The following is a 14,361-nucleotide window of genomic DNA, read 5'->3' on the forward strand; positions in this document are numbered from 1 at the left end:
TGCTGAATGAGGAGGGTAGTGTAGTGTCAGGGGATGAGGAAAAGGCAGAGGTGCTCAATGCCTTCTTTGCCTCGGTCTTTAATGTCAAGACCGGTTGTCCTCAGGAGACTCGGCCCCCAGAGCCTGAAGTTAGGGACGGGGGGCTGTGTGAACCTCCCATGATCCAGGAGGAGACAGTTAGTGACCTGCTGTGCCAGTTGGACACCCAGAAGGCTATGGGCCCGGATGGGATTCACCCCAGAGTAATGAAGGAACTGGCAAATGACCTTGCCAAACCACTCTGAATTATCTACCGGCAGTCCTGGTTAACTGGAGAAGTTCCAGCTGACTGGAAATTAGCAAATGTAACGCCCATCTACAAGAAGGGTCGGAAGGATGATCCAGGGAATTATAGGCCTGTCAGCCTGACCTCAGTGCCAGGCAAGGTGATGGAACAGATCATCCTGAGTGCCATTACACGGCACATGCAGGACAATCGGGGCATCGGGGCCAGCCAACATGGATTCATGAAAGGCAGGTCCTGCTCGACCAACCTGGTCTCCTTCTATGACCAAGTGACCCACTTAGTAGATGAGGGCAGGGCTGTGGATGTAGTCTATCTAGAATTCAGTAAAGCATTCGACACTGTCTCCCACAGCATCCTCCTGGACAAACTGGCTGCCCGGGGCTTGGATGGGTGGACTCTTAAATGGGTTAAAAACTGGCTGGATGGCCGAGCCCAGAGAGTGGTGGTGAATGGGGCAAAGTCCAGCTGGCGGCCGGTCACTAGCGGTGTTCCCCAGGACTCAGTTCTGGGGCCGGTGCTGTTCAATATCTTTATAGATGATCTAGACGTAGGGATTGAGTGCACCCTCAGGAAATTTGCAGATGACACCAAGCTGTGTGGGAGTGTCGATCTGCTGGAGGGTAGGAAGGCCCTTCAGAGGGATTTGGACAGGTTAGATAGATGGGCCGAGACCAACAGCATGAGGTTCAACAAGAACAAGCGCTGGGTCTTACACTTGGGCCACAACAACCCCATGCAGTGCTACAGGCTGGGGGAAGAGTGGTTAGAAAGCGACCCGGCTGAAAGAGACCTGGGGGTGCTGATCTACAGCCAGCTAAACATGAGCCAGCAGTGTGCCCAGGTGGCCAAGAAGGCCAATGGCATCCTGGCCTCTATTAGGAATAGTGTAGCCAGCCCGTCTAGGGAAGCTATCGTCCCTCTGTACTCGGCACTGGTGAGGCCGCACCTTGAATCCTGTGTCCAGTTCTGGGCCCCGCACTTCAAGAAAGATGTTGAGGTGTTGGAGCGAGTGCAGAGGAGGGCGACCAAGCTGGTGAAGGGTCTGGAGAGTCTGACCTACGAGGAACGGCTGAGGGAGCTGGAGTTATTTATCCTGGAGAAGAGGAGGCTCAGAGGTGACCCTATTGCAGTCTACAACTACCTGAAGGGAGGTTGTAGTGAAGTGGGAGTCAGCCTCTTCTCCCAGGCAACCAGCGATAGGACAAGAGGACATGGCCTCAGGCTTCGCCAGGGGAGGTTCAGGTTGGATATTAGGAAGCATTTCTTCTCAGAAAGGGTCATTAGCCATTAAGGGTCATTAGCCATTGGAATGGGCTGCCCCGGGGAGGTGGTGGAGTCACCATCTCTGGAGGTGTTTAAGAAAAGACTGGACAAGGCACTTAGTGCCATGGTCTAGTTGACAGGGTGGTGACAGGGTGGTGTCAGGGCAATGGTTGGACTCGATGATCCCAGAGTTGTCTTCCAACCTGACTGATTCTGGGAGACCCTATTGCAGTCTACAACTACCTGAAGGGAGGTTGTAGTGAAGTGGGAGTCAGCCTCTTCTCCCAGGCAACCAGCGATAGGACAAGAGGACATGGCCTCAGGCTTCGCCAGGGGAGGTTCAGGTTGGATATTAGGAAGCATTTCTTCTCAGAAAGGGTCATTAGCCATTAAGGGTCATTAGCCATTGGAATGGGCTGCCCCGGGGAGGTGGTGGAGTCACCATCTCTGGAGGTGTTTAAGAAAAGACTGGACAAGGCACTTAGTGCCATGGTCTAGTTGACAGGGTGGTGACAGGGTGGTGTCAGGGCAATGGTTGGACTCGATGATCCCAGAGTTGTCTTCCAACCTGACTGATTCTGGGATTCTTTGTGAAAAGTTTTTTTGCGTTGGCCGGGAATCGAACCCGGGTCAACTGCTTGGAAGGCAGCTATGCTCACCACTATACCACCAACGCATCTGTGTGTCTATGCCTGTGGTGGTGTAAGCATAGTTAACAGCCAAACACCCACCCACCTGTTCACTCCTTTCCCCACCTTCAGGGGGATGTGGAGCATAGAAAATAGGATGAGAAAGCTTCGAGGTCAAGATAAACACAGGGACATGGCTTAGCAAAAACTGTTGTGGGCAAAACAGACTCAACTTGGGGGAAATAAATTTCTTGCCAATTGAAATAGATTCACATAGTGAGAAACAAAAAGACAAACATAAAACACCACCTTTCCTCTCCTCTGTCCCAGTGTCAACTCTACTCCTTCACACCGGACTCCTCTACCCCGCTACATGGCATAGAGGGGATGCATTTTCCCTCTGCTCTTTCTGATGCTTTTTTCCCCTTCCTTCTCTCTCTGTCTGGCATTTTCTACCCTTCCTGGATTATGTTTTCATAGAGGCCACAAACTTTGCTGAAGGCTCAGCTGTGTCCTGTAGTGGGTTGGCTGTGGAGGTGGAACCAGCTGTGCTGGCACAGGGCAGCCCCTTACCTCTTCTCACAGAGGCCACCCTGCAGCACCCCCTCGCCCCTCCACTACCAACACCTAGCCACATATAACCAATACAGTTCCCACTGGCAATACCTGCACAGCCCTGCTCCTGGCTGGACCTGCGAGTGGGCACAGCAAGAAACAGACTAGGGTGGAGGAAGCTCCCAGGTGGTTGAGTCAATCGAACTGGTGTTTCCCAAAGTAGCACCAGCCTTGTCCTCCTCCCCAACTGAAGAGCCCTGGAGGTCCCTGCTTGTGCTGGGAAGTGGGGATTGAGCTCCCTGAGGGGAAGGAAGAAACACCTGTGTCCCCAGGACACCCACTGCCTTGTGTGGGGAGCTCTGCCTGCTGCTCCACACCACCAGTCAGCCTTGCTGAGGGGCACTTTGGGAGTGCTGGCTGCTAAGAAAGCAAAGGAGAAGGTGGCAGTGGCAGAGAGAAGGGGCTGAGGGTGCAGGAGGGCCATGGGCATGGGTGCCCAGAGAACAGGAGCGCAGTAGTGCAGGTTAAAACTTGCTGAATGATGCAAGGGAGAGGCAGCTGCTGTCAGGAGCGGGGAAAAAACATCAGTTAGCAGAGGATGGTTTCGATCCATCGACCTCTGGGTTATGGGCCCAGCACGCTTCCGCTGCGCCACTCTGCTCTGCCCAGCACCTCAGCTGGGACCTCCCACAGCCCTGCCTGATGCTCAGTGGCATCACCAGCACCAGAGGTGGTGCTCATGCCTCTTTCCCTTCCCCTATCCTGTGTCCTGCACATACTTTTGCTTTTCCTAAACAGGTTGAGTTCTCTGCATGAACTTTCTACAAGACTTCAGACCCTCACCAGGGATGCCTGGCTCACCCCAAACTCCGTGATGTGGATAACTTTTGAAGTGAGACTCTGTTATTCTATTTGGTCCCCATTTGGACCTACTTCTGGCATCGGTGTGGTTTGTCCTCCCACTTCTGAGATGGTTGGGTCCCCTTCTGAGATCAGTTTGTCCTACTCTCTGGTATAGTTTGGCCCCTCTCTGGCACTGGTTTAATGCTCTTGGTACCATATAAGTGATCTATCATAAGTATATCTGCTGTTATATTATTGATAAGTTCACTTTACTAGCAATAAGTTTGTAGCAACTTGTAATCTTATATATAAATTTGTTGCTGTTATTATTGAGTGCTGCTATTATTGTCAGTTATTGATTGTTGCTGTTATTTATTGCCATTATTATTGATTGCTGCTATATTATTTATTGCTGATAATAATTTGTAATAGCTTGGATATATGTATTTGCTTTATTAATCATAGGTATACTTGCTGGTGGTGATTTTTGTAGTATTTGTGGTAATCTGTAAAAAAGTAGAGAAATTTTGAGGATAAAGCCTCCGTGTCCTTGTATATTACAGAATCTTACAAACACGCAGTCACGATCTGTACACAACCACAGGCCAGATAACCCTTTAGGCCATGATGGCATGGACAGCTCAATGACACCTACAGCTTTGGTCAGCTAAACTGCACCCAGAACTGCATTCATCGTATTAGAAGATTTTTATTCTACGTGCTGTGAATTCAGGCACCAAAGTATCTTCCTGTACTATCTGGCTTCCTCCCATCTTTGTTCCCCCTCCTTGTCTCCTTTATTACATACAAGAAAAGAAGCAATAGCCTTTGTTGGAGCTTCTGCTGGGCTTGAGTCACAGCACCCATCCTGCTCCTGCCCCATGCAGAATATCTGTGCAGGGCTTATAAGAGGGGTTATCATTGTTGGTTGGATACCATCATTCTGGCCTATACTGCCTCCCTCAAAATAGCATGGCAAGCACACATGAAGCCCTTGTTATCTATCTGCAACTCAGATAATATGATCACATTTTTAGAGATTTTGTTTTCCAGCTCAGTGCTGAAACTACTGCACCACAGAACTCTTACAATTGTTTAAAAACATGAGAGCAGTGTTTAACATGGCAAGGGAGAAAAAAAAAGTCAGTCCTTCAGTCATCTATCCAGAGACAGGATCCTTCAGGGAATGGTCTGAAGGCTTGCTGACAAGGTCTCAAAGGCCTCTGTGTAGAATTATGCTCCTGTATACAACAAGCAGTCACAGCCTGCTCTAAACTGCCAGAGATTCACTGAAGTCTGTGGAACCAGGGCTACTTATAGATACTTCTGATTTCTCCTCCATATATGGCTTCAAGGACAAAAAGGAGACACAAAAGTCTGGAGAAGATTCATAAGATGGGACTAATGTGCAGGTGATTGTCTTATTTTCATGTGACAAGGCTCAAATTCTGGTCTCCTTCAGCCTTGCTTGTGAACTTCCTCAAGTCTCAGTCTTCTAAGTTCTTGCACCCAATGTTCATGATTTGATTTTGTGGAGTTGCATTGCACATGTTCATAGCAGACACAAATGAGGAGACAGGTTGGATTGGTAACTATCTTTACAGAAAGATGCTAAATCCTCTTTTGGTTTTTTTTTTAATATATAAATTACTTTTTTAGAAATAAGCTTATACTACATTTCTAGTTGGGTAAAACAGTGAACTGCAAAGAGCAATAATGTTAATGTTAATGTTTAATATTTGTCGATGTTGATGTTGATATTAATGAGGTGGTGATTTGAAACAGGCTTCATAAGGCAACAGTAATTATTTTTATTGAGATTTTAGTGTCAAATACATTCCTCCAGAACTTTTGGACTTTACAGGGTCCTGATGCTGCAATAGTCGCACCTAACTTTCTGTGTATAAATTGATCACAGTAAAATGGCTGCAGCTGCTAATACAACTATTGTTCTTGAACCCTTTTTAGTAGCAATTCATTTGATCTGAAAATGTCGTTGTCCAAATTTTAGCTGATCATCTAGGAATTGTACTCTACAATTAATGGGGAGAAGATTCACCTTTTAAATATATTAAATGAGTCCAAAATTAGGTGTAAAAGATGCACCTGAAAGTCTGATGTACCTTTTAGATCAAAGTCTGTAAACTGGTGAGAGATTTTAATTGAAATTGTTTCAATTATGTTCAGGTTTGGTTTTTTTAATATGCAAAAAATGTTTTCCAGCAAAATTGTTTTCATCCTGGTGAACTCACAAGGATCAAAATTACAATTCTCATTTTAAAAAGTGGGAATAGTAATCAAAAACACTAGCATTTTAAAAATCACCATCTAGATATTTTATTGTAGTATGAATATCTCAACAAGTTAATAAAAGTAGTGCAATAAATAATAAATTGTGTTTGTTTTCACCTGTATTTTGCCTTTACATAGCATGTGAAAACAACTCTAATTTTTTTTTTCCACAGAATTAAAAAGAAGATGTTAAAATTGGCCTAACAGAAATATCATATGCACTGTTATGGTCATAGGATAATTCAGGTTGGAAGGGACTTCAGGAAGTCACTACCACAACCTCCTGCTCGAATCAGAATCAGCTGTGAGGTCAGAGGAAAACCAGCTATGAATTCAGACCAGGTGCCTCAGAGCTTTATCTGGTCAGGTCTTGAAAATCTCCCAGGGTTTTTCCTGCAGAGCTTCTCCTCAGCCCATCAGTCCCAGGTTCATATTGCTACAAGGTCTTCCTTCCTAGGGGTGGGGCTTTGTATTTGTTTTTCTTGAATTTCATTAGTTTCCTCTTCTGGCCTTTCCAGGTCCCTCTGGATGGCATCTCTACCCATGAGCATATCAACTGGTTCCCTGCAAGTGGAGTCATCTGCAGATTTTAGAAGAGTGTACCTTGGTGAAGACTGAGACAGAGAAGGCATTAAGTTTCTCTGCTTTACCTGTGTCTGCTGTCGCTTATTCACCTGTGTCATTCAGAAACAGGGCTCCATTTTCCTTGTTCAACCTTTGACTACTAATGTAGCAGAAGCTCTTCTTGTTGCCCTTGATGTCCTTTGCTGATCTGAACCCTAGCTGAGCTTTGGCTTTCCTAACCCAATGCCTATATCCCTGGAAAGTTCTTTTAAATCCCTGCTTTGTAGTTTCTAAATCCCTGCTTTGTTTCCATCTCCTGCATGCTAGCTTTTTGCATTGGAACTCCATTAAGTCTTCCCTGTTTAGCCAAGCCCGTTTCCTGAATATACTGAAGTCTGCTGTCCTGAGTCTAGGGTCTGAACTATGCTGTTGCTTTTTATTCCCCCCACCCCAGGATCTTGAACTCCACTGTTTCACAGTTTCGTAGAAGCAATGTTTCCTTTTGTTTTGTAATGAAGTCTTTGACACTTTGTAGTTTCTTACTTGAAAAAGTGACTTACCAAAAGGTGCATTTGTTTTTTTAAACAATATCCTGGAGATCTAGGGGGGTGTTTCTCTTTTCTTATGGTTAGAAATTATGCTATGTAGAAATGTTAAAAAGATTGCAAGACATATGTCTAAAAAATGCAGTGGATGACAGATAAATAGGAGGGAAAGAGAGAGAAGGTATAAGAAAGAGAGAAGTAATGTGAGAGTCTAGAGAAAAGAGGGAAGTGGCAGGGCAGGGATTGCAACAGAAAGACAGAAACAGAACATTGTTTTGATCCATTTCTTCTAATTACTATTCTTTCCTGAAAAAAATTCTTTTAACACTTACTTTGGTGTGATTATTCAGATTGTCTGAGATAACAGAAGTTCGTAACAATATTGCCCAAAGTGAACGAGCAAGAGTGTAGTTCAGATGTCCACATGAGAACCACTACATCTGCGTCAGTGCTCTAGACACCCTTTGTCTTCAGCAAATGTCATCTCCTAGGGTGTAACAGGTCAGTCCTTATCTAGGCACTAGTATTAGGAGGAGATGAATCTCCCACCGGTAGTGCCTAGTTTCCTCTATAGACTATAGAGGAGGCATAAAGTGCTAATTTTGAATTAGATGCTTAGAAGCTGGATGTCTGTATTAGGGTTGATGAATCCCATCCTTCTTGTTACATTAGCTAGACACAGTCAGTGTATGTAGCAATAGTTGTGGCAGGTAGCAGTGCGTGCAGCACCTGGCAACATCAAGATCAGGAACCCGTTGTCTGTTTTTTAAGAACAAATAGTAAGCTTTTATTTGGGCAGCCTGTCTTTGCGTAGCTAATATTTTTGCCTAAATGAAGTCCTAGATACAAAGCTTGGCCTATAACAGTTGTGATTACCATCTTAAAAGTATGTGGAAAAAAAAAAAACAACCCACAAACAGGACTCTTAAATTAAGCAACAAAATAGCAAGGCTAACATAAACATCAACAGTAATAGAAAATCTATTACTCTTATCTGTCACCATGGTGAAATCATAGGAAGTGTTGGTTGTTGAGCTAGTTGTCCAGATCCTATTGCAGTTAAGTGAGAGTAAATTATCAATGACAGTCTCCTTCTTTCTTAGTGTCTGGTGTCTAACATCTAGTCAGTTCAGTATTCTGCGATTAATGACAGAGCTGGGCACCTCTTGATAATGAGTCATCCCATCTGAAGACAGATGCAGCGAGTAGCTGGAAGAGAACACACCAAGCAAGGGTTTGCTTCTGAATTATTTAAGGAAAATCCTGGATTTAATGTAGGATATAGTCACGTTAGCTGTCACGTAAACCTAGTTCAGGAACTTCTCAGATATTTCAATAATGTTTTATAGCGGAATGTTGAAGAAGTCAGCCACCTGTGGTCAATATCCAGGAACTAGAATTTCTGTGTCATTATTTATTTTTTTCTTTTCAAGCTGAAATAAATTATCTGAATTTCTCTTTTTTTCTAGAAAATGGTCCATGAATATAGTTCTAAAATTATCTTATAAAAATGTACCAATTCTTGTGAATATTCCCATTTCTAATAAATAGTACATTCCACATGCAAACTGTTTCAACAGGCAAAAATAGTGATAGAGGATGACCAGCTCTTACTTCCCAATAACTGCAGGATCACAGTTCTGAGACACCTGAATCCAAAGGACGATGCTTGGTTTATCTAGCTCCCATTAATGCCTTTTAAAATTTGACCAAAGATTTAGTAAAAGACTAGAATGAAGATGAACATAGGAACTGGGGGTGGGATTCATCAGAATGTACCATAAATAGCTTCTGCTTGGATGACTATTCCTGTACTAGTCATCTACGTTTCCCTTGTTATTAGTGGACCTGCATTTTTGATGCAGTGTATGTCATCCTAAAGTAGGTGTCAGTAGGTCAGATGAACTGCCTGTTTCTTTCCATTGACTGGAAGGGGAACCCACAAGGCAAACATCTAAAGCTTAGTCAGACAAATCCTATCTAGGGATTGGAATTTTTGTTTAACTTTTAACTGTCCCATATTCTTCTTTCTTTTTTCCTGGTCTATATTTAATTTCCAAGGCTCAGCTCTGCACTTCTCTGCATGGAGGAGAAGAATTCCACTCAGGTCCACATGTTCCTCTTGCGAGGATTCCCAGCCCCAGCAGACTTGCATGTATTGTTCTTCATAGTATTTCTGCTGACCTACGTTTTAACTGTTTTGGAGAATGTGATCATCATTGCCCTGATCAAGACAAACTGTGAGCTCTACAAACCCATGTATTTTTTCCTTGGTCACCTCTCCTTCGTTGAGGTTTGGTACATCTCAGTCACTATCCCTAAACTCTTGGCAAATTTCATTGCTGAAGACAGGAGTATTTCCTTTGTGGGATGCATGACCCAACTGTTTTTCCTCAGCTTCTTCATGTGCACTGAGTGTGTCCTTCTCTCTGTAATGGCATATGATCGCTATGTGGCCATCTGTCAACCATTGCGCTATCCGGTCATGATGACATACCAAATGTGCATATACCTGGTAGTTGTCTCCTGGTTCAGCGGATTCACTGTGTCTTTGATCAAGATTTCCTTCATCTCTCAGCTGAAGTTTTGCGGTCCCCATATTATCAACCATTTTTTCTGTGATATTAGCCCTGTGCTGAACCTTGCCTGCACTGATATGTCAATGGCAGAGATGGTGGACTTTGTGTTGGCCTTATTCATACTGCTGGTTCCCCTCTTCATCACTATTGTCTCCTACCTATTAATCATTATGACAATCCTGCACATCCCCAATACCCAGAGTAAGAAGAAAGCCTTCTCCACGTGTTCTTCCCACCTAACTGTGGTCACCATTTTCTTCTCAGCCACCCTCTTCATGTATGCCCGGCCCAAGAAGATCGACCCTTTTGACTTGAATAAGCTTGTGTCATCTGTGTATACTATTGTCACTCCCATCCTAAACCCCTTCATTTACTGTCTGAGGAACCAGGAAGTGAAAAGAGCACTGAAAAAAGCTCTCTGTGAAAAAATTGTTATCTCTAAGGCCTCCAGATCCATCCCTTCTCTCCAAATGCAAGGATAAGCTATGATAAACTGGAACTGATAAGCACACCATAAGGATATTGGGCAAATAACAGTTCCAAATGGACACAGACAGTGATCAGAGGAACAGTAACAGGGTGGAGAATGCTGACAACCTGATCCATCTGAATCAGTCACCCTTAAGACCATCAAAGGGGAATAACTGAGTCATTGTCACTGGTACAGAAACCTACTAAGGTAATACAACAAATTAAATTCTCCCAAGTGCTATGCAAACCAAAAGGGACTACTGCATAAAGTAGTATAGAATTTACTGTAGGAAGTCTGGGGGTGGAAGGAAAATTTGGGATTAAACAAAAGAATTGGAGATGTTACATGTTTTCTAGGGAAAAGGCCAAAGGAACATAAAGATATCAAGCACTGAAAAATGAAGAAGAGATAACAGGGACCGGTCATGCAGAAGCAGGCTCTTGGTCAATACACTTGTCTGGCCAACCACTGCACCTGGTTACCACAATCTGTCCCACCTTTTTATTAAATTATTTTCCTTTCTATGTCCTGCCTCAAGATTTTCCCTTTTATGTGTGCATATGCATATATGTGAGTAATTTAGTAATGAGCATAAAGATATCAAGTAGGACAAGAGGCCTGAAAGCCAGATTCTGGAGTGACAGCAGTTTAGGGGTCAACAATTGGAGAGACTGGTGTCAGGGAGCAAGATACTGGAGAGACCATAAGTCCAAAGTCCAACTACTGGACAGACTGGAACTCTGGATGTCATGCATTGAAAAGACCAAGGTCCTGGGAGACCAAAACTGGGGAGACAAAAGGTCTGGTAGACAGAGAAACCCATTAAGGGGATTTTCTATTATTAGAGAACCACACTCATACTGTCTGTGTTATGTGGAGACCTGTAAAGATAATGTCCTTCTGTCCATATTGATCCATTTGTGGCTCTGTGAGTGTGTGTGTACATGCAGCTACTGGGAATTCATGCTCAGGCTCACTGCTAGTGGTGGTGGACTTGACAGTGTTAGGTTAGCACTTGGACTTTCCCAACCTAAACAATTCTGTGATTCTATAATTCTAGCAGGACATGAAAACGAGGGTAAGGAGCAGTCATTCAACTCCCCCACCCAGGACTGCAGGAATTCTCTAGCTCTTCTAGTACATTGGATTCAGCTACTCTTACACACTTGACCACAGCTCTCAGGATCTCTTAAAATTCATCAAATTTTAAATTGACTATATGAGATACAGCAGCTAAATTAATATCTGTTGATGCTAATGAAATCATTTTCTCATTAGTTCTTGTCATTGACTAATGTTTGGGCATGTGGAAATTTTGAAGGGTTTAAGTGGGGTTTTTTGGTAATTCCGTGTTCCTCCGTTCCAGATTATGTCTGTTTGGAAACTCCTCTTCTAGTCTCAACACCGTAACAGCAATCACAGGCTCAGTTTGGTCATAAAGTCTCAGATTAATTGTTTACACGGCATTGCTGAAACTCACTTATTCCAAATAGGTTTTCAACACATATATACCGATGACATGGCCTTGGCACAAAGAAAATAGAAAGTCCCACCAGGTGGAAACTATTCCATGAAAATACTGTATGATTCCAAATGTCCCTTTTGTACAGTGGCCACAGGAAGCATAGACTACCTTACACTGTGTCTTGATACCACTCTTCAATTCCATGCCTACAACGGAGCATTGATTGCCTACATGTTCAATAAGAATTTCCCTCATTTCTTTTTTGCAGAACTCTCAAACACCCTTTTTATTTCTCCCTGTTACCTCCAGGGTCACAGAACAAAGATACTGGGCAAAATATTAATAAAAAGTGAAAATCACCACACCTCTCTAAGCTGCTACAAAACCCCTTTTTGAATTGAAAAATGTAAACAAGAATCACAGAATCAAGAACATCCACATTTTTGGAGTTGTGCTAGATGGCTACACACTAGATGAGACCCAAAAGAGATCTAACATAAACAGTGTACCATGAAGCCATGGGCAGTTTATTCCACAAGGTGCAAGCTGTCACTTATTGAGCAAATGACAGTCTGCACCAACTGAGTTTGTAGCACAGATCTCTGGTTTGGTCCACAAAGAAAACACACGTATACCTTTTGCCAGCAACAGTGCAGAGCTGAACAGCAGGCTGTGACATGCAGGGAGACAAATATTTCCTTCACAACGTTCTAGCTAAAAAAAATGTGCATCTCTTCATGGACTGCAGGCCCCAGTGCTGAAGTAAGCTTCATTCCTGTTCATTCTGATTCACCCTGCATTGCAATAAAGCTGGAGTTGAAACTGAAATCTTATGTCTTCCTACCTATCTTGTTACAAAACATCATGCCACAACATATCATTAATTCCAAGTGTATTACAAAAGCTTGTCAAGTCTTCTGTCTGTCTCAGGGGCAGTTGTTCTTAGTGGCCAAGAGTGCTGGAAGGAGCATGTGAGCGCTCAGAGAGGATGCAGAAGTGCTGCCTGATTGCTCAGTGAGAAAGGATTGTGCTGACAGAAAGAACATCTATCTTGTTCGTAATGCCCTTTTTGGAAGCTGGGGTCACCATCTTTAGAAGTCTTGAGGAAAGTGTTTAACACAGTCAGGGGTAAGTAAGATGGGCAGGGGAGTGGAACTCAGTTCAAGCCCTTGATGTAGTTGTCTCCACATATGCACTTGATGCCATTAAAGACATTCTTTTATACCCAAGCCTTTAGAACAAGCCTGTAGGTTTGGTCAAGGACCAACAAGACCTGCATGCCATTTTGAAGTGGCAGCTTGAAGGCCATGCAGGATACCTTTGAGCATCTGATGTGGCAGCAAGCTCCTACATTTTGGTATTTGTATCTTAATGGAATTTAGGTGCTTAGCTGACATGGGGACATCTAAGCCTGGATCTCTTCAGGGTCTGTGGCCAACATCCCGGAGTCTGTTCACATCTTATACTGATACCTCGCGTGTTCCACAGGATTGGCACGTATGAAGCAGAACCAAATGGATTCCTGTGTCTTTCTAAAGCATCAGGCGGAGGACATACAAGTCTCTTATATGATGCCTATAGATGCCTTTTCTTAGGCAACCAAATCACATGCGTGCTCTTATAGCGAGCATTGTTTTAAATGCCTCACTCTCAGATGCTTAATGCTATTGCATGGATCTGAATTGTGAAGCTGGAAAGGATGAAATCTTTCTGAAATCTGTGGATTGCAAATGCATGGCCAGCTGGGTCAAGGTGTCATCTCCAGAAATCATGCCTGTAGCCAGGAATTTGCCCTCCATTCCCTGCACCTAGCCCATTATGCAGACAGTTCAGAGTACCCCTTTATTCTGTCCTCAGTAATCCAAAAGGCACACAGAGCACATCTAGTGTCCAAGAATGTCATATGCTTTTCATCTAACTCATCATGGAACTGCAGTCCAGCCTAAGACTGAAGGTGCTGAATGTCTGTGTAAAGAATCACAGCACCGAAAAATGAAGTACTTTACAAACCACTGCACTCCACCCTAAAATTGGGATTTAATGACTAAATATAAGGAGATCTCTACTGCTATTAGAAATGTCCATACTCCACAGGCATTAATTATGACAAAGGACCTGCAGCAGTCCTGTTCTGGATCCACAGGCAAAGTCTGGGTAGGATACTTGAGGACATTTAACATGTCTGTAGTAGTCTGTGTAAATGCACATCAATTGTTTCATCATTGACTATAGTGTGAATCTGGAAAAGCAGCTAGACACATAAATAAATTGAAGTATAGAAATCTAGGCAAGATAAGACACACTGTCAAATCTAGTAGAGGCTTCACCTCTACTAGACACAGCTCTACTAGAGGCTTCACCTCTACTAGACACCTCTACTAGCTCACATCCATTTTTCAGTTTACATTTAAATCTAGGTTCATTAGTAAGGTTCCCCTTACACTTAATGGAAAGAAACATATCCCTCCGGAGGGCTGACTCAAGTCAAATGTTGACGATCTCTTTCTCAGGCTATGCCCATGCAAAATGTGACACATGCTAGCTCTCTTCAGCTATACAGAAAGTCTGAATGGTAGGAGAGCCATTCAGCTGCCTAAACATAGCCACCAAGTAATAATTTCATATTGTAGATTATCCAGGACATCAGCATGGGACTGTCATCTATGCCTCAAGTCCTGCAAGAGACACACATATTTCTGTATTGGAAGCCAGGGAACAGATGGCGTACCATAGGACATCTAAAAATGATGGAAGAATCATCAAGTCTTGAGTATCTCCCCTGATTTACATCTATGCAATTAACTCCTAAATGTGTTAAACTACATGAGATAATCAGTAGTTTTTCAATCTCTTGCAATACGGTGTCCT

The 14,361-nt window shown here is 43.5% G+C and overlaps 1 protein-coding gene and 2 non-coding genes across 3 annotated transcripts; 1 reads left to right on the forward strand and 2 right to left on the reverse strand.

Moving 5' to 3' along the window:
* Nucleotides 1–2,153: 2,153 nt before the first annotated feature.
* TRNAG-UCC (transfer RNA glycine (anticodon UCC)) lies at nucleotides 2,154–2,225 on the reverse strand. Its single transcript has one exon. It is a non-coding gene; the product is annotated as a tRNA-Gly (tRNA).
* Nucleotides 2,226–3,322: 1,097 nt separating this feature from the next.
* TRNAM-CAU (transfer RNA methionine (anticodon CAU)) lies at nucleotides 3,323–3,394 on the reverse strand. The gene has a single exon. It is a non-coding gene; the product is annotated as a tRNA-Met (tRNA).
* Nucleotides 3,395–9,060: 5,666 nt separating this feature from the next.
* Nucleotides 9,061–10,038, forward strand: LOC137668915 (olfactory receptor 6B1-like). The gene has a single exon (XM_068410729.1). It carries the CDS (start codon nucleotides 9,061–9,063, stop codon nucleotides 10,036–10,038), a length of 978 nt encoding a protein of 325 aa, XP_068266830.1.
* Nucleotides 10,039–14,361: the final 4,323 nt, after the last annotated feature.

Source organism: Nyctibius grandis, chromosome 11 (assembly GCF_013368605.1).
Source record: "Nyctibius grandis isolate bNycGra1 chromosome 11, bNycGra1.pri, whole genome shotgun sequence".
In the NCBI taxonomy this organism is placed as follows: Eukaryota; Metazoa; Chordata; class Aves; order Nyctibiiformes; family Nyctibiidae; genus Nyctibius; species Nyctibius grandis.

Coding starts and splice junctions, on each gene's coding strand:
- LOC137668915 (XM_068410729.1), top strand. CDS start 9,061: ATGGAGGAGAAGAATTCCACTCAGGTCCACATGTTCCTCTTGCGAGGA.